General features: G+C 35.5%; 1 protein-coding gene across 2 annotated transcripts in view; it reads left to right on the top strand.

The window, feature by feature from the left end:
- The window catches only part of KCNH8 (potassium voltage-gated channel subfamily H member 8), a 173,710-nt gene that overhangs the window by 120,348 nt on the left and 32,003 nt on the right, over window positions 1-21,359 (top strand). For both annotated transcript variants that reach the window (XM_064704611.1, XM_064704612.1), the window contains exons 8-11: window positions 8,902-9,099; window positions 13,766-13,965; window positions 15,698-15,947; window positions 19,926-20,140. In XM_064704611.1, coding sequence (XP_064560681.1) covers window positions 8,902-9,099; window positions 13,766-13,965; window positions 15,698-15,947; window positions 19,926-20,140 — 863 coding nt within the window. The remainder of the gene's footprint in view (window positions 1-8,901; window positions 9,100-13,765; window positions 13,966-15,697; window positions 15,948-19,925; window positions 20,141-21,359) is intronic.

The raw sequence follows: 21,359 nt of genomic DNA on the forward strand, positions 1-21,359 counted from the left end.
GGAGAAGAAATGTAAACAGCTAATTCACATGAGTTATCTACCAAAGAAGCATCTAGGGCTCTGACTGTGAAACTTTATCTGAGCTCTTCCTCAGGGATTTCTCACAGTAGGAGAAAAAGTAAAAGTGCAAAACTTGATTTTGCAGACAAAAGAAGATAGGACATAATCTAGAAATTTTAAGATTTAATGCATCAACTATAGTTAGATTTTGTCTAGAAATGTGCAGGACATGAAATGTGGGAAGCTGTTGGTAATTCATGTGGACTGTGTTTTCTAAAGTGTTTATTTCACATTACGTGGAAGATATGCCAAACTCTGTTCAACTTGTTGCTAACTAAATTATTTAAAATATAGCTTTCCAATATTGTTTTCTAATAAAATGCTATCATTGTAAATATTTAATATCAGGCCTTTTGTTCTACTATTTTTAAGCCATGAATATGCCCAGGACTGATCAACCAGAGGCTTTTTGCATTACAAATCTTATGGTGCCTTCACTGGGGTGGATTGCAAGCTTCCCATAGGAGGTACCTCTCCTTGCACTTATGGCTTCCCAGAACGGAAATGTAAATGGTTTAACAGACCACACCTAATGCCACACATAATGCCAAGAAATTACTTCCTACAAGGAAGTTTTGTGCATGTCCTGAAGGTGGCATCAATTTTACCATGAGAAAAGAGAAATGCTACTTTTTTGTTCTAAGTAGTTATACTTGCAATTCAGAGTTGAATTTTATTCAGATAATTAAGGCCTAATTTTCAGGTTTTCGACACTTCTGTGGGCTCTGCTGTGTTTTTCTTGTTATAAGGAACATTGCAATTAGATCTTGATATTTTTTTCCTTTTTTAATTCCTTGATTGAGCTCCTCTTCCTACTGAAACTGATTAGTTCATTGAGTATTTATTTCACCATGAAAGTTTCATTTTCAGGGAAAACAATGGGTCAATATCTTGTTATGACTTTGTCAAGTTAGATGAGTTGAAGCTCAGCAAAAAGTAATTTTTTTTAATGCTACCTTCTAAGTGCACATTCAAGTAGAAATACAACAACCAATTTATTTACAAAGAGTATTCATTAGTCTTATAAAAGAATTCACCTTTCAACTCAAATTAACTTTTGGTACACCTGACAGAGGTTAAGCTGGTATCTAAAAATGCTCTAACACAACAAGGACTTCATATTTAGCTTGGAAAGCTCTATGGGTTTTGAAAGTATTTTAAAAAATCTGTCTCAATGTATGTCTCTAGATAGTCAAAACTTTCCCTAAGGATCTTGGGGATGATATAGTCTCCTCCAGATTACTGTACCTGCAAAGGGTAAGGCAAGCATTCAAAAGGAACCAGATATGAAGATATTCATGTCACCTACCTGCCTTTGACTGCAGAGGTTTGTGTATCTTGAATGTCCAAGCCTCATGAGCAATACAGGAAGCTTTAATATTTACCATTGTTTTTCTCTTCTGACTACATTATATCCAAGTTCAAACTTTCTCTGGATGAAGTTATAGATGCTCAAAAATCAATGGTAAAATTCCCAAAGTCTGGCAGAAGATTACAATTTCATCTGATATATGCTCAAACCCTGATTTTTTAATTTCATCCGTTAAAAAAAAAATTAAAAAAGAAAAAGTAGATGCGAGGGTCTGAATTGTCAGCTTTATTAGGAGTGTGTTTGTGCCTTGCATTTTGGCTCATGACCATCTCTCTCTTCATGTGCTAATTCAGGAAGAGATATAATAAAAATCCTATCAAGGTTTCTCTGCAATGGAAATCAAATGGCATATTTATTGAATCTATCCATTCCAAGTGTTCACCTGAATTCTAATATGACAAGGATCCTCAGAGTTGCTACAGGTGGATCTGTAATTTTGGAGACATGTCTCATCATAGTTTGTTTTTCAGACTGATGTGGCTTTGAAATTCTCAGCTATTTTACTTGTAATTTTAAAATATTCCATTTTTGTAGTTTCCATTGTTTACAAGCTCCCCAAAAATATGCTGTTAATATTTTCACAGGGATGTTTAAGTGACGTATATATATAAAACTTACATGAAGGAAGACTCGATTTTTATTTGTGGATTAGACTTTAAAGAGGTGGACATCTGAGATCTGAAGCATGAAATCTTATAAAATGTCCTCTACCCTCTTAAGATTTTATCTGCTGAATAGAAAGAGGCATGGAGCACCTAATGCAAAAGGGGATATTTTTCTCCTCTTCGATTACATATTAAAGGGGGTTTTGAGGTGTTTGCTTTTTTCTTCTTATTGTCTGTGATGTGCACATGCATCAGATAAATGTATATAGACTTCCATATTTGTCTGTGGAAAATCTTATGTAGTTTCCATCAAAGTAATATCCACATGTCTCATATTCTGGCACTTAAAAATCTACTCAGCCAGAAGTTAAGTATAATCTGCTTGTACAAATTTAACATAGCCCTTCATTACCTGAGTTAGCTGATGCAACCAATTCACCAGAAATCTGACAGGGATTATGACCCTAACATAGAAAAATGGGGGAAAATACTAAAATAGACATAAACTAGATTTAAAAGTATACAGAGAATGGGTTTCAAAGGTAAGAGAAAGGCAATGCTATGATGTGTGGAGGGCAGATACCCCTGCCTTGCATTGATCCAAAGCACTAATCCCCATCCTTGCTGCACACATGGCAGCTCCAAGTCAGCACAGCTGGTGTCTGGGCTCTGCTCCCGGGGTCACACAGGGCAGCCTTGAGAGCACCTCTACCACAAGGACTTCATTCACAGGCAGCTGAGGTAAAATTATGTTTCATATAGGTCCAGTTAAACCTGTTTCTTTTTTATGCCATGGCAAAATTTCCCTCCACAACATTTGAATACTGTAGTGGGTGCTGCTTTACTTCTGTAACACTACCAGTCTCATCCATGGCCATGTTATGTCTTTCTAGTTTAAGGAAAAAAATAATTAAATTCAACATAATGAAGACCACACTCTGATAAGGACCATATTTTTCAAAGCTAAAATAAAAGGTATTTATAATAAATTATTTTGAGACTTTAACATTTTTAAGCCGCCTCGGTACTTGAGAAATATGTAATTGTCTTTATCATATTTGTTTTCTTTCTCATTTTGGGTGTCCACTCTTTGCAGGAAAATGTGTTAGCAGAATAAAGATCAAGGGAACTAGATTAATGCTAATTGTTCCTGATTGTCCTGCAGCCATTATAATTATGTCTGTTATATTAATATCAAAATCACTCTAGTTTAAATTTCATGCATTGCTAATTAACTTTTACTTATCTTGAATACCAGCTAATTTTCTTAAAATATAATCCTCTTGGCCAGAGCTGTTCCTTTGTACCCTGTACTTGTTGACATCATATAGACACACTTCTGGTTTCCTCTTACACAGACAAGGCTTATTTATTGTCTTCATTTTGAAAAGAGCATAAATTCATGTCCTGTATTTTACTAGTGTGCAATTCTGCCCATTTAAGCACAGCTGGAGGTGTGTTTTCACACTCTCAGAGCCTGCAACTATGTCACATGTTCAGGACTGTGCCTTGTTTGGTGGGGTTTTTTTAGAGGGGAGGGGAGGGAAGGGGAAAGGTTTATGAGGGGGGTAATTTTTTTTTCTATTTTGTGTGAAAGAAAGGCTGATTCCTGTTCTTTTATTGACCCAATCCAGTAAGATCTGGTACATTTACTGTCCATCCAGAAGCAGTAGTATGATGCTCTTGTCATCTCTGGGGTTCTTTAATCCTAAAACCATCTGCTCTGGTACCTGGGAGCCTCCCCTAACATGACAGACAAAGCTCCACTATAAATCAAACCTGTAAGCAGATGATCAGGTTTTGTGACAATGAAAGAGTAACAGCAATATTCCACAGGGTGAAACAGTAGGAATGGTGCTGTTTGGTCTATTAATAGACTGGGGGAAAACCACAAATATTTTAGCAGGGAAAAACTGCACATGTCAGAAAAATTTTGGCTAGACAGAGATAAAAAACATTGAAGCTCTTGTGAAGAATCTGAGTAATTGCCATGAGAACAGAGGCAATGATTATTCAATAATTTAGTCATACACACAAGAAGTAAAATGATTTCATCTTATACACCTTTAGATGCTGAATGTGTCATATCAGTCAGCAACATCTAGAGAGTAATTGTGCAAAATTCTTTGGAAGCAATCTTAAAAATGAAGCTACTGTTTTAATGTCTAATGAATGATAATTAGGGTTTGATATGGTAAAATGTATTCATTATGCTGTTCTAAAAGCTCTCATCTGAAATACAATATTAGCTCTGGCCTCCCCTCTTCAAAATATATTTAGCTATGATAGATTCTGAAGAAGCCACAAAGACAGTTGAGGGAAGTGATTTGGACATCTAAAATCAAAGAAACTGTAATCCCAGGTGCTTTTACCTAAAAAAGAAGGAAATTCACCTGCTTGGTCTCTCTTCACAACTGTACTGCCTTAAGGTTTATTGTCAGGGGGTTAATACAGAGAAATATAGAAATGGATGCAACCGAGAATCTTGGTTCACTGAAATCAATAGAAACTTGGACCATTTTTCCCCATTTAAAATGGAAATATGAGATGTTTATTTGCAGATCAGAGGGTGCTGCTAAGTGATGAAAGGGTGATGTGCTTTGCTGTGCAAAACTACAGCTCTAGATCTGAAATTAGGAGCTATCAGCAGTGATCAGGGACAACTGCAGTAGGAACCAGCACAGCTCTTAGGCTACACGGTGATTTTCATTTAAAAATGCATTCCAGTGATGAAGGATCTAATTTCTCTTGTACAGTTTTTATCTTCTCCTTAATGGCACTAAACTCTTCACTGCAACATACATTAGTAGTCATAGGATAGTGACTTCTGTATTGAAACTTAAAATCTTTTAATGTCAGAAGCCTGCATATGCTACAGTTCAGGACATTTTTCTATTATTATTTCTTTTCAGTTGAGTCAGAAAAAATAAAACAAGCCTCAGGCATACTCCTTAAATATAATCCCCACTAAATACAATGCACAATGTCCTTCAGTTAATTCCAGCATTTCTCACTACCTTTTGTCTTTGTCTACTATTAGCTTAGTATTGCTTATTGTCTCTCCTCACTAACATGAAAGGGCCAGGTGTTGTCTGGCCCTGAATGAGGTCGAAATACTGTTTAGACATCAAAAAAAAGTGGTTATGTGAGAGCAGATAGGCTTTTCTACCTTCATATTTCCCATAGGAATACTTGAAATCCCTAAATTTGATGTGGAATCACAGCTGAGAGAAGCTCGGCCTTTGTCTCATACTTTTCTCTTTCAGCATCATCACTGCTATTGCTTTCAGACATTCAGGCATGCTTTCAGAGGCACTTCTTATCCACACCTTTTTACTCTTATTGACACTGTGGGCAGAATAAACCAGAGACCTGGGGCTTTTTTTAAACTGGAAAAGAAGTTGTTGCTCTTGTGTTTAAAATAAGTGCTATAGTTAATTATTGCATTAGAAGATGCAACTAATTTCTAAGTTTTTGAAGTACCAAGCCAGTATTTTGGTATGCTAAGTGTCTGGCATAAAAAGAAAATCTAAGTAGTAGTATAGAATGAAGCTCCAAATTATAGGGAGTATTGTACATACCCGAGGCAGAGAAAGCACCAAGCCAGGAGAAGGACTGATTTTCTGGATGTCTAGTAAATGAAATAATGTGATTTACATCCAGTTAAAAAGTATGTCATCTATGGAGGTTTAAAAGCTTTTTTTAGTCTTCTGCTGATACTTGAGCACTTCCCAGATATAAGTAAATGAAACTCAATACAGATTCTTACAGCAATTTTCAAAGTAGACTAATGGAGCTAAATATCCAATTCCTATTGACTTTTCCAATGGGACTTGATTACTTAAGTGCTCTTTTTCCCTTTGAAAGGCCTTCCTCTTCATTATGCTAATTGGTGCTTTAAAATGTTTTCAAAGTCAGAGAGCTGTGCCTAGACAATGCTAATTCTGAAGCAGACACGATTCATAATGCTAGATTCTAGGAAGTTCCCTCTGACTACAAGGTATATTTATTTTTCTCTTCTTCCCTGAGGGCAGAAATTAATTACTCAAGCTTGCCAGAGAATCTGCTGAGAGCTGTTACCTACAGGAACTGAAGAGGAAAATGCATTAGTCAGTGATGCTACCTCATGACTATTTCCATTGGCTGATGAAAGTATTTACACCCAACTGTGTCTTGCCTCTACCCTGAAACTGAAAAAAAAAACCCATAAAATGCAGTGCTATCAACAAATATGGGAAGTAAAGTTGATCTGGGAGGTATTGTAGCATTTTATAGACTCTGGCTGGAACACCACTATATATAATTTTTTCAGAAGTTCCTGATTAGGATAATCTCTGCCAGCCAAAATAGAAATGAGAAGCTGTAAACATGGTCTTATCTACAAGTCAGAGAAATATATTTTTGCAGTTTTCCCTTTCAGAAATACATTTTCTATTCCAAGTCTAAATCTCTAAATACATTTACTTCATAGCTTTTCTTTACATTGTGGGCATGATTTTAGCAATCACTAAGAAATGCTAATCATTGCTAACTACTGCTGGTTTAGCTCAGTGATAAGCCATATAGATTACTAAGGGGATGATTTGTCTGACCTTCAGTTATACCACAGAACTAGACACTAGATACTAAACTCATCTCAAATACTGGTATCTTGGCCAGAAGTATTTGCTAGAAATCATAATATTATTATATTGGTATTTTGGTATTAAATTTTTGTAGAAATATTATAAAGACTTCTACTGATTGACACCATAGAGACACATATCTTTGTACCTCAATTTTATTAGTAGTATGAATCCTTTAGGAGCAGTAATGTTTCACTAGGCTTGGATAAAAACCTTGAAAATGAAGTGAGTTGTAAAGGAGAAACCAATTCACATATATCTCTCAGTTTAAAAATGCAGTCATCCACCTTTCCTGGATAGCACTGGAAATGCATAAAGAGTGAGAAAAATGGAAATACACAGGCTGAGAATCAGTGGATTTTAGAAAACTCCGAGGCAGGAGATTTTCTCCTAAGAGACATATCAGTTACCCTTCTTTAAAATAACTTATTTGTTTCAGTTTTGCCACTGAAACAATCTTGAGCTGATCTTGGACTTTATGATTGTATTACTTTACGCTAGGCTTAGACAGAATTTTTTAACTTTGTCCTCTCTCTGCCAGAGATTTTCTTAGGTTTTTATTCTATGCTCTTTAATGTTTGTGGTTACATTCCCTACTATAGAAATATAGGAATTCAATCTGCCATACAAAGGATCATGCTACTGTTGGGGAGATGTAGTGCAATCTCAGAAAAACAGAAGTGCACAGAGTATTGGTATTGACTCATCTAGGCTTCTTTTTTCCTTTTTCCCATTTTGCTCTATTTTCACTTGAAATAATTGGGACCCACAAATATAAAATAGTCCCACTTGATCAATACTGTCTATCCAGGCAAAATCACGAGATTTTCACGTGCTTTCCTGTCTGTTGGCAAGATAAAACATCCTACTCAGTACTGCCATTGTATGACAATGCCAATTGCTTTCATTTACGCTTTTGATCAAGTTCCCTGTCCTGCACAGACTGGATCAGCAGGGCCATGGCCAGACCTTGCTGTGCCATTACCCAGCCCTTCTGGCTGAGCTTTCTCTGGAGAACAGCATGCCAGGCAGCATGGAGATGAGCATGGGAACAACCATGGTTCAGCAAGTCTTCTCTAGGTGCTAAATTCCTACAGATTTTCTTCCCAACTTAATTGGAAGTGCTGGAACAGATACTCTAAATCTACCCCCTGCTTTTGCAGACATTCTGTGCAAAGAGATTTCCCCCAGTTCATATTTGGATTCATCGAATGGATGAATCCATGGATTCTGACTGAATTCATGGATGCTGACTGAAGTGGAAAGAGAATAATCTTTAGGAGGTGATTCAGTCTGTCAGGTCCCATCTAACAAAGGGGGATCCCCAAAGAACTTTTCTAAAAATAAAACTCTGTCTGTCAGGATTATTTTCTTTTGGCAGTTCTTCCTGTATACCCAAGGAAGATTCCCAATCTCCCAAGCAAGCTGTTTAATAGGCAAAACTGGGCACACAAATAGATTTTTGTCCTTCTTTTTTTCCCCAGTCTTGATTTTTGCAAAGAATTGTGTTTATGCAATTCATTCAAGTTGTGTTTTTCAGCTGGATATTTTTTCCTGCATTGTTGCTTTGGGGTTGTTTTGTTGGGTTTTTTTCAAATATCAGAGGCAGTAGCTAATTCTGCTTTCTCTGGTGCACATAGACACGTTTATCAAAATGAAAGGAAAAATTTAATGAACAATTTAGAAAATACTTACTGAAGCATGTTTTGAAAATTAATTCTGGTTTGTAAGTTATGTTTAGTTCTTTGAATCTTTTCTACTGTAAAAAGAAACATGTGAAAAGCTCTGAATATGTAATTACTATTATAATGATTTAGTCTTAGAATGTCAAAAAGCTTTCCAAGCATTAATTAATGGAAAGAATCAAATGATGATGCATTGTTGCTGCAGTGCTATTAGGTGAAGATGTGGTTTTTTTTAGTGACTTAATGGATTTTATAAATTATATAATTAGACCTGTAATATGCAATTCAAAACCTCTTGATTTCAATGCAGAAATACAATTCTTATCATAAAAAATTGCACATAAAAATAAATATCCCAGAGACACAATACTTAAAGTGCTGCATAAATTCCCACAGTTTAATGGTCTTTTTATTCTTGGAGTTATGTGAAGAATATAAGGTTTTTTAAGTAGGTTTGTGGGGGTTTCTAGAACTGTTTTATTAGTATAATGTAAAGTTTTCATGGTGGTGTCAGTATTATAAAAAAGTAACTCTTTTTATGCTTTGTTTTGCAGGTTGGCTTCATGAGCTAGGAAAACGAATTGAATCTCCTTATTATGAAAATAATACTCTTGGAGGCCCATCAATCAGAAGTGCCTATATAGCTGCCCTGTATTTCACTCTCAGCAGCCTCACTAGTGTTGGCTTTGGAAATGTCTCAGCCAATACTGATGCTGAAAAGATCTTCTCCATTTGCACAATGCTGATTGGGGGTAGGTACAATTAAGTATCATTTAAAACCTTTCCAAGGAGTAGGAAAAAGTCAAATAAAAGCTGAAATTTTGCTAAGTTCCTTAAAAGAAATCACAAACACAGTTGAAAGCTTAATAAATTTAATTTAAAATGGCAAAAGAAGGAAATAACGTTGTTTGGTTTACACTAGATAAACTCTCTCAGGCAGATATATTTCTAACATTGTGTTCACTTATGGTGAAGAAAGATGGTGTTGCCCACTGAAATGCAAGTTCCCATTATTAACAGAGGAAGTGGCCCAGCCATGTGTTGGGGATTTCAGTCACTTGTGGCAGCACTTTTCCAGAGAGCCAGGTATGATGTGCACACCAGCTGCAGCTCCATCCCCACAGCAGCCCTGGGAATGGTGATGAGGGGAGGTGTGCAGCCCACAGGACAAAGTGTCTGTGAGCTGGTGTGTATCCTCATCTGAAGGACCAGACCAGAAGGAGAGGCAGGACAGAGCCAGGAGACTGTTTGGTGAGCCTTAGCATAAAAAAAATTTAAAGCTATTGTTCAATTATCATTGATAAACATTTGATTCAGAATTGAATCAGAATGCAATTTTTTGCCATATTTGGAGCTCTTTCAAACATTTTTATTTATGCTGATTACCTAGTTGTACTGTTGGAGTAAGCCACGTGCTCATTCATGGTCCCCTTCCTTCTGCTGAGGCACCTGCGTGCAACAAGCAGAGATTTGCAAGCCAAATCCTTTAGAGAAAGTACCAGAAGCTCTGTCTATACATTCATCATCCTCCCACAAAAAATATGATGTGCTATTTCATGATGTGTACATTATACAACTCAAAGGTGTCACACTGGCCATGAAGGGTAAAAGCAACTCACTGCTAGAGTACTCTGTCCTCCCTTTATATTTCTGCTGGCTTAGCTGTTCTGGAAATACTAGTAGGTGTTGCTCCAGGGCTGGTCAGTAAAGCCCTGGGTGTTAGCTTTGCACTATAAATTCTCCTGGCAATAAGAAACTGGAAATTTGACACTTGAAAATCAGAGAACACGATGAATTACCTGTAAGCTATATATTTGCAGCCTTAAGTGGTAAAATAATTTTTCAATGAATTATTTTCCTTTTGCTCAGTCCTGAAAATGAGAGGCAATAATATAATGAATCATCCACGAATGAAATAATTTTGGTATTCACAATGTCACAAAACCATGAGCAGCTTATGAATTTCTTTTGGTGGTTGCATAAAATTATAGTTTTAAAATACACTGTGGTCTCTGTTCTTTGGGACTTTCACTACATAAAATGTGTTGTAACGAAGGAAGGAGTTTCCATTTCTATCAAGAAATCAAGAGATCTGTATGAGGCAGAGATGAATATTTAATTCACTTTAATATGGCAGAGCTTTCATAAATATAATAGAGTAGAATATAGAAGTATCCTATACATTTATTTAGCCCAGTTATAACAAAATTTCACATTTATTTCTTGTAATATGCTTGTATATTTAATAAATTGGGAAGAACTAGTTAGGTGAGTGGAGTAAGAGGGAACTGATGACTGAAAGGTGAAGTTGCTTAAAGGTAAGCAGGTAGGAGAATGGATTTATATCTGCAAGGGTCCAGTGAACAAGATATGTCCAGGTAAAAGAGGCAGATCAGGTCGACCTGTTGCTGTTTTCTTGAGGAATTATATTTTAGATACTTTTGAGGAAACTCAAGGAAACATGAAAGTGGTGGAATGACACAGTGAAGATTGGTGAGCGTGGCTTAGAAAACTCTGTTAGGGATAAAGTGCCAATCTGTATGCTTAAAGACATTATGCCTTATCAATTCTTAAAACCTATTTTAGTGTATCTTTTTGGCTGATATTTAATTTTAAAATTCCCTAATGGAAAGTGATGTTCTAAGAAATATTGGTGTCAGTTTTCAGACTTTTTGACCAAGCCATTAGTTAATGAAATTTCAGGTGTAATGGATAAGGTGAGTTAGTTTATCAGTAGTTTTTGCTGTATCTCTTTAATATATGGCACTAAAAACTGAAAACAAATGAAGTAAATTTATTTAAACCTTGAAAAAGTTGAAGACAGAAAAAAAAAATTTAAACTTAACAAATAAATTGCATATAGACTATCTTTTTCATATTTACTAGCCTCTTCACATAAATTTTTTATTTTGCATAAATTTGAAATTTAAATTTTCAACAAGTCATGTTCTGAAGATAAAAGATCTTGTTCAATACAGTAAGTCTTCTTAAAGCTGGAAAGAATATTTACTTATTAAAATGTAACCAGAATTCCTGGGACACCCAGCATCTAAAATATTGATCAGATCTGCCCTCCAACAGGTGATCATACCATATTCTGTCTTATACTCTTCTGTCTTATACTCTCATGTTCTTTCAGCAAATAATGTGTATTTTTGTATTCAAGAGATTGGAGGCCCACTCTAGTAGCTCCAGTCCTATATGGGATCAGAGGTGTTCCTCTATTCCCTAAGCAAAATGTGATTTAAAGTACCTATTAAAATAAAGGCCACTGCTTGAAATATAGTTCCTAGAAGTTTTGAACTTGTCCTACTTGAGTTTAGAGAGAGGTGTAATAGGTTTCTTACAGAAAGTAGGGTAAGTGTATGATTATTTGATAAAGAATTCTAATGCCTGTCACAGCCAAGAATAGCTTGTCATTATAAGAAGCAGTTGCCTTCCAATGTATATAGGCAAAGACAGATTCTACCACAATAATGAAATTCTAGGTGATTTTTGTGCCTATAATAGCATCACTGAGATCTCTTCACTGTCCAGCTCCTAACCTGGGAGTCTCATGAGGGACTTACATCGCATGTGAGTCTTAGATTTGCATTCATACACCACCTAATGCTTCATCCCACCCCCTTTTTAAATTGATTATTGCATCCTTAAAGAGGTTACAATATTTCTTTAACCTATTTATCTGTGTCTGGCTGAATTGTTTCAGACCTAGCTGTCACATTTCTAATACAATATCCTGTATCTAATATTATACCAGTCCCTCACATTCTGTTGCTCTAGTTTCTGACATTAATGACTTAGCAATTCACTGCACCATCATGAGCAACCCCTAGTTGAAATAGCTAACTATTTTTAGAAATAAATGTCCAGTTAGGTTTACTATTCTTACTACATCCATAATCCTTTTTTTCCTGCTATTTCTACACTGCAGTTCTTCATCTATTTATCTGCACTCCCTTCACAATAAGGACATAGATATTGTTACTAGCTCCTTTGCATTTTTCTCAGCCTGTAAAAGTTTTCTAACACTCCAAACTACAGAATTTTCTATTTCTACCATTTAAAAGTGTATCCTTTCCTCCTCCTATTTTCCCTTGTCTCTTCTCACTTACTTTGGACTTCTGTAAAGTGACATACAAGGTCAACAACTTGTTTGTCTCATTTATGAACCAATTCCTATGTCACTCTGAGAAGTCAGTCTGCTTTCTTTCAAGCACCATAAAGACAGAGGTCTCTTTAGAGAAATAATCAAGTTTTTTAGATTTTTTTTAAATCAACAATTTGTAGATGTGTATGTTCTATACATCAGATCAATATCACATGACAGACAATTTTTGCAGTGATATTTCCAACTCCAATAAGCAAACACATTTCTGCACAGACAAACCCAGATGACCTATATTTGTAAATATTTCTTCAATTTTGCTTCTGGGCTTTTTATTCCCAAGACAATCACTAATTGCAGACAAACTCCAGGATGTTAGAACAATTTTAACCATATTTGACCCTGTCCAGCAACATAAGAAATCAGGTTGTCTCCTCAAATGATTCTTTTAGCTTGAATTTCTGCTTTACAATGGGGTTGTTTTCTGACTTTTTAAAATATTTCACCCAGAATATGATACATTTTAAAATGTTATTTACAACCTTCTTCCTCTAACTTGGTAATTGTTTTTATTTACATGAGTTCTCTGAAATCTATTACATTCTGTGTAGTTTCCAGCTGACCATTTGAGTCTAGTTTCCATAATGAGTATCTCATTATTTTCTGAGCATGCCTGCCTACTTGTGTTCCTTCCTGTGCCTTTTGCAAAGGCCTGTAGTGACAGCACAAGTGGGAATGGTTCAAACTGAGAGAGGGTTTAGATTAGATATTGGGAGAAATTCTTTACTATGAGGGTGGTGAGGCTCAGGAAGATGCTGCTGAGGGAAGTTGTGGATGCCCCATCCCTGGCTGTGTCTAAGGCTGTGTTGGATGAGGCTTTGAGCAACTTGGTCTAGTGAAAGGCATCCCTGCCCACGACAGGGTGATTGGAACTAGATTATCTTTAAAGTTCTTTCCAACCTAAATCGTTTTATGATTCTATGATTCTGTGCTCTGTTTTCCTTTTCTCTTAGACTATGAACTTAATTTGACTTAATTATTTTGTTCGTTACCCTGACTAGATAGAATAAGTTGTTGTTCTACCCTGTCCTATGACAGTGACTTGTAGTGTTTCAAATACTGGAAATGAATAACCATGTTAATACCACAGTATTAATATACCATTACTCAAGGAGTTTTAATATTCAAAAGCTTTCTTATATCTCTTAATCAGGAAATTTTCACTCTATGAAGATACTGTTTATGTTCTGTGTTAAGTTTTATTGATCAACAAATCACTCCACATTGCATGTAATTTCTATGCTTCCTAGCTCTGATGCATGCCTTGGTGTTTGGCAATGTGACTGCCATAATTCAGAGGATGTACTCCAGGTGGTCCCTTTATCACACAAGAACCAAGGATTTGAAGGACTTTATACGGGTCCATCACCTGCCACAGCAGCTAAAGCAAAGGATGCTTGAATATTTCCAAACCACGTGGTCTGTCAATAATGGAATTGATTCCAACGAGGTAACCAAATGTGGGGGGATTTATGTTTGATTGTTTTGACTATGAACTATGACTATGAGGCAAAGAGGGGGGTAATTTTTATTTTGTCACGCTGTGTCTTGTGTGAAGTTACATAGCAAAGAAAACCATACCTAAAAATAAACCTGGATTATCCCAGGAAGAGGGTACACAATTGAAAAAGCAGGTTTAACACATCAAATAATGTAGAAAAATTCAGTCTCTCTGTGATTCTCAAATGCTGAAGAGGCATTCATCAGAAGCCTTTTAGATGATGCCAGCAGAAATGCTATAATGAGCATTTCTATCTTTCAGTAAACAAAACATCTACATGGGAATTTTAGGTCATTTGTAAAAGAGGGACTTAGATACCTTTCCTTTTTCCTTCATCTTACTTATTCCAATACTGTAAACAAATTATTTAGGCTGAATTTTTATATTATTTATATCACTACCTTTTTAAATATTGCACAGTGTAACTTGAGAGTGAAATCAAAAGACAGATTTCTGGTGGTGTCTGTGCTTGCTTGTTTTAAATTACTTATCCAGGTTATGTGTTACTGTACTGCAGGAGAAATAATGGCTTCTCTCTGCTGGAGTGTTATTTGAATGGAGAACTCCCTTTAGGTTTCTTGTTATCTGTGTTATAAAACTCGGTGGTCTCTAAAGATAATGTGGAAATAAGCAGAAAGATTTGGGGTTTGGAACATTCTTTTCCTGATAAAATCTTTTTGTGTTGTGCACAGCACAAAGAACAGGATTTTCAACAGCATCTTAGCAACAGAAGGAGCTTAGTAAGATTTACAAAGGTACAAAAATGACTTAGATGTCAAAGCTTTCCTAGATGTGGTTAATGATCTCCTTCAGCTTTTGTACTTTCTGTACCTTTAGTCACACTGAAAGTGAGTGACTGCTGTACTACAACCACAGCTCCTGGAGAGACCATCAGTCTTTCATTATTTCCCTTCTATGGATAAAGCACCTTGTCTGAGCCCACTTGGTCAAGCATTGGCTGATTGCACTGTTCACATCCCTTCAAACTACAAAAAAACCCCTGTGTTTTGTGGACTTGCAGCTTGGAAGGAAAAATGAGACCTCATGGTCTTTTAGTTTCCATAGGTTCTTCCACTGAATGTGCAACTTGTCTCCATTCCTTTCCCACCCCTCCTTCAGTGTCCAGTTACATTATTAAAAAAATAAAAATAACAACAAGAAAAAAACCACATTTAAGGCTGGGGTTTTTTTAGTTATGCCTGTTGCAGTGGTTTCACTATAGAAGAAGTAATGTTGCATATTGATGAATTTTATAGAATTATCTGTTTTCATTGCGTATGTCCCTGTGTACAATGGTGTACCTGAGCAGCCTACTGTGTTCTATCACAGAGAGGACCTTTGACAAACTTAAATTGTGCATTAGAGGGGATTCATACAAACAATATTGTTGACCTTTTTTCCTGAGGTTTTTTGTTTGTTTTTTTTTTTTTTTTTGAGGCTTTTGGAGATTTATTTTTAATAGTAAAAAGGCATTTGTTTATTCATATTTTTCAGGAATTTATTCGTTAAAATTTCTTAAAATAGCACATCTCATCAAGGGGATAAGAAAAATCAGAGGGAAATATTTGTGACAGTATGACATGTGCCCCACCACTAAATCAGGCCATTTCTGCAAAAGTGGAAACAAATAATTTTACAAATTTTCTCTTTTTCATCATTTTTTTTTTCCTCTTTTCGACAGCTTTTAAAAGACTTCCCAGACGAGCTGCGTTCAGACATCACCATGCACTTGAACAAGGAGATTTTGCAGCTTTCCCTTTTTGAGTGTGCCAGTCGTGGTTGCCTCAGGTCTCTGTCTCTGCACATCAAAACCTCCTTCTGTGCTCCTGGGGAATACCTCCTGCGGCAGGGAGATGCCCTGCAAGCGATCTACTTTGTGTGCTCAGGTTCCATGGAAGTCCTGAAGGACAGCACTGTGCTGGCAATCCTTGGTACGTTCACAACCATGGACTCAAAGAGGAAGAATTGTCCCCCAGTGCAGGAGAACCTTCAATACTAACTGGTGGCTTAGTGTGTCCTAATTCCTTCTAGTTTGAACTTCCTTCTATTTTGACCTAAAGAGCTTTCCATTGCCAGATTGTTAGCTGTGCAATATTTCACTTCTTGTTTCCTTGTACTTATTCTCTCTTATTTTCGTGTAAACACGTACTTGCAAGCTATTGACACAGCTTGCTGCTTTCTGCTATATTTGGTGGTGGTATTGATAGCTCAAAGAACATTGATCATCTATGCCTAAATCTTTCATGAAAATTAGTGTCCAGGCAATGCTCCCACTAATGCTCCCAAGTCAAAGAAAGCAAGAAGAGCCTATTTTTTCACTCTTTGGCACTTGCCTATAAATACCCCTTGCAGAAAAGCCACGTGGTGAAAAAGAAGCATTGTTGGCTCTGCTCCCCCAAGCTACTTCATGCTAACTGATGCTGTCTGCAGTCATCTGAGTATATTGGAACTGAGAAAGGCCAGAAATTCTGCTCTAATAAATTTTTAGTTGTTGTTTGCAAGATGACTGTTTTTACTCATTGAGGTTTAAGCATCTCTACCTATAAATTTCTGTGATTTGCCTCCATCTAAGTCCTGCTAAAGAAATTCTCTTTATCTTCAGCTAAAGGATGATTAGACCTGTTGCAGTTAATGTTTATGAAGTTCTTTGGCAAAATAAAGTGTAAAATTTTACTCTAAAAGAATAGAATTATTTTATTATGATTTTAATATCTGTTTAGACTTAACTGTCTTCTTTCTAATAACTTTTAATATTCTTATAAAACAGAGTTAAAAAGAACATTTCCTTTTTTGCTTTTCTTCCTGTTTTGTGCGATTACACTAGACCATTGATAATGGAAGCTTCTGGTCTTCTGTAATTGAATTTCCTTTATTTTACTAAAATGCATTTCATTGGTCTTTTTTAGAATATATAAATGTTATACAGGTCTTATTTGTTTCAGAACTCTTTAGTTCTGTTAGATTGACAGACCACATCACTCTATCTCTTGTTTGTTTTTAGGAAGTTTAAGAATCTCTTGATTTCATTGGATCACATAGATCAGAGGTATAAAATATGAATTAAAATAAGACATAGGCTAAAAGCCAGCAAGAGTTCTAGAGGTAGTTTCATTGGAAATATGATTTTTCATTAATGATTCTATCTTCAGGCACTTCTGAAAGTGTTAATTAAAGCATCATTGTGTAATGGTGACAATCAAAACAACAAGAAAGTGATTAGAGGATTTCTGAGAGAAGTTAATGAAATCATAATGCAAAAAACATAAACATAATAGAAAATAATGTTTTGTTACAGTGAATGGGAGCTTCATAATTTAAACCTAACTAACACCAGCAGAAGGTGAATGCATCAAACACATAGGTCCCTATGGGAAATTGTGTTGCTGATGTCATGTAAATTCAAGACAGCAGTTTTTTTCCCTGAAAATGCTGAGTTACTTGCAGTTCCCAGAATGTTTTAGAATTCTGTCCTGATTCTAATTCTAGTGGATTAGTTTTTGTTTACTGAACCATTCTCTCTAACAAGCAGTGCAGCAACAACTTAGTGAAATGCTCTCATTAAATACATCTTTGCTTCCTCTAGAGACTATTACTTTATCTCTAATAATGATGGATAGTTTCTATTTTATGGTAAAATATGTTTTAATATGAGTTATGTACTGTTTGAGCATATATCATTGATTTCTTAAAAGTATTAGCCATAAGTTATTTGAAAAATATCCATAATGAGAACATTTATAACTTTGACTACATGTCCCTGATTTATTGAAAAACAGATGTGTCTGTGAGAAATATGTATATATAAGCTTGTTATCCAATTAAAGAAAAAAGAAAAGAGCTACTAAGAATAGCTGAAATTATTCTGTTATATAACAAATGTTGACGTTCAAGGTAGAATCAGTTAATCGCTTCATTAATTCCACATGAAACTTCAGGTTATTACCTACAGCCTTTGCTGCATGATTTTAATTTAAAAATTAAACATATATTAGCACTAGCAGACCAATTTTAGTATCTTTAATCCTGAAATTACTTTAAAATTTTAACTACAATTCAATAAAAATCTAACATTTTTTTAAAATGTTTATGAAGTATGGATACTAATACTGTTCATATATCTAAAAAGTTTCTAATTAAGATGTTTAAGTTTTGGTATATTTGAAAAATTCTTTCCCTTGTCCAGCAACACAAAATGTCCAAACAACAAGCAATAAATTAACACTGACAGCCCTGAGACTCTTAAAAATCTCAGTTAGTATAAATGAGAACTAGAATGAGATTGGGTCAGTCTGGGAAAGAGAAATTTGATAGGTACCGATAGCATCTGTCTTTGCTCAACACAACATGTATTGCTACATAATAAAATACAGCAGAAAGCAAAGCAGTTATACACTTTTACATTTTACTCTAAATATCTACAATTCCTTAGATTTCTTCCATTCTATTAGAATAGAATGGAAGAATTGAATAGATATTCTATACAGAATTCTAGATAGAATACAATATTCTATTCTAATTCTATTAGAATAGAATTATAATAAAATAGAATCTAAGGAATTTTTGATATTTACAGTAAAATGTAAAAGTGTATAACTGCTTTGCTTTCTGTGGTATTTTATTATTATACTGTGCCCAGTATATCTTGTTCCCCCATGCACTCTGAAGAGAAGTTTAACTCTGTTTTCTCTACAATTTTCTGCTGGGCTGTTGAAGACACCAATAATATCCCTCCTTTGCCTTTTCTTTGTAAGATGGAGCAATAGCCCATTTTTTCAGCCTTTTCTCATAAATTATATTCTTTAGTCCCTGATACCTGGTAGTCTCTTTTTGACTCACTCTGTCAATATTATGTCTTCTATTGGGAAGCCCAAAAGTGGACACAGTGCTGCAGGTGAGACATGACAAATATAGAGGGAAAGAGTCGTTTCCTGGGACTTGCCGGCTCTACTCTTGCTATTGCTGCACAGGAGGTCCTTGAACTCCTTTGCTGCAAGGACACATTGTTGGCTTATATTCAGCTTGTTCAAAAGGATCCCCAGGGCTTTCCTGCAGAGCGGCTGCCCAGCTGGTCAGTTCCCAGTCCATACTGCTCTAGGGAGGGTTTTCATCCCAGGTACGGGACTTGGCATTTGGATTTGTTGGACTTCACGATATTCCTAGAAGCCATTTTATCTTTCATTGAGGTCCCCCTAAATGCAACTTTGTCCTTCAGTATCATCAACCAATTCCCCCAGCCTTGACTTGCTGAGAATGCGTTCCATCACACTGTCCCGGTCTTTAAAGAAGACCATCTGCTTTAACTTTTGAGGAAAACCTCTGGCTCAATGACTACACTTTGGAATTTATACCTCAGATCAGATGTTTATGGAAACTTTTAATTGTAAAATTTTTGTGGTCCTCAATAGATGGTCAGTTGAGGTTTCTAGTAGAGTCAGTGTTCTAAGGCAGTCTTGCCCATAAATGAAAACAAAACCAGCACAAGAATTCTTTCTTAAGCAATTTTTACTTTTGACAGAAATGTTAAAATGCTACCTTAACACCTGCACATTTTAAGACACGCACAAAAACACCTGACAACATCTTTTTTGAAAAATAATTGCACCTGTTATTATTTACTGGTTGTAAATCTTCATTTTATACATATTTAATTTACTGCTCCCTTAAATCAGCCTGGATTTACCTGTCTGGAAATTAGTTTTTGTACCTCCAATTAATTGTGTATAAGTTTGCACCTGCAAAAAGAGGAAAAAAATTTAGTCTATGATCCTTTAACATAATACTAATTAAAAAAGACGTTAATAACAATAGGATTTCATGTTCAGGTATAGCAACTATATTAAACAGCTTTATGATTCAAAAGAGTAAAGAATTTATGCTTTGAAGATAATTATTTTTGTATTCTTTTTCAGGTAAAGGAGATTTAATTGGAGCAAACCTATCCATTAGGGATCAAGTTATTAAAACAAACGCAGATGTTAAAGCTCTAACATATTGTGACCTCCAATGTATTATACTCAAAGGTCTCTTTGAAGTGCTGGACCTGTACCCAGAGTATGCTCACAAGTTTGTTGAAGACATCCAGCATGATCTCACTTACAATCTAAGAGAAGGCCATGAAAGTGATGTAAGTATCTTTAAAGGTCTCTGCAGTTATTGTAATTTTTCAGGTGTTTCACATACCTCAGTAATTTCTTATAATTTTGTCACAGTAAAGACATAATACGCAAATTGTTTTGAAGTAACCGCTGATTCCATTTGTTTGATAATTCAGATATTACCTACATTATTTTTTTATCAGTTGGTCAGATCATAAATATCCAACAACCTCGCTGCTTCTCATTTTCCATAACATCATCCATGAGACACAATTCTTTGTTTTTTTAGTATTTTTTGTTTATGTCTAAAAATAAGTCATAGTTATGTAAGCTATGTGTCCAAATAAAGGGTTTTAGCCATACCTTTTTAGAAGCTCATGTGCCAGCCTAATGAACACTCATTTCATACATCATTGGTTTTCACTTTTAGTAAAGAATGTCGTCACACACACTGAAAATGAAAAACAGTTTTTTCCCATACACTGCAATTAAAATGTGCTTTTCCGCTTAAACAATACTTTATTTTTGAAAAAAAAGGCAAAACAAACAAAAACCCCAAGCAAAAACAAAACAAGAAGACATTCCAGATAAAGCACTCCTGAAAGGCTTCAGTACAGACTCACCAAACTACTTTCACTGAATATATGATTGCTTTCATTATTATAGAGACAATATGTACATTTGGATTTTAATAGTGAAAAGCTTTTATGACATCTCTCTTTTTCTGACTTTATCACATGAATGCTCAAAGACAATTATAGCTAAACTTACCATTTGGTGTTTAACCGTTCAGGTGTTTGTTCTGTTTTGTTCTTCTCCTAACACAGAGAGAAGTACCATTAGAAAAACATTAATTTTCACTAGGATACTCTCAAAACATGGGACAAATAAAATGCCAAGGGAGAGTGCACCAAAGTATTTTTCAGTGCAAAGCCCAATGAGTTTGATATATGTGCTGATTTTTCTACATAGCTTCCTATTAGGTGCACTTTGGTGCCAGTGTTTCCACAGCAACACTCTATTAAACCATTGCAGCAGAAAGGAGCCCATATATAAGTGTGTACTTCTGGAGAGGAAAATAACCAGGGTATCTCATTTGTTTGTCTCTTGAAATGTCTCCAAACTTCCTGCTCCTGAAAACAGCAGCTGGGACTACACAGCTGTTCTGAGAGCCTGGTGATCAGTTTGTTTAACACTTTTCCCTCAGGGAGGAATGTTTGATCTGAAAAGGAGGAAAACTCCATGCAA

The sequence above is a fragment of the Zonotrichia leucophrys genome, chromosome 2, assembly GCF_028769735.1.
Source record: "Zonotrichia leucophrys gambelii isolate GWCS_2022_RI chromosome 2, RI_Zleu_2.0, whole genome shotgun sequence".
Lineage (NCBI taxonomy): Eukaryota > Metazoa > Chordata > Aves > Passeriformes > Passerellidae > Zonotrichia > Zonotrichia leucophrys.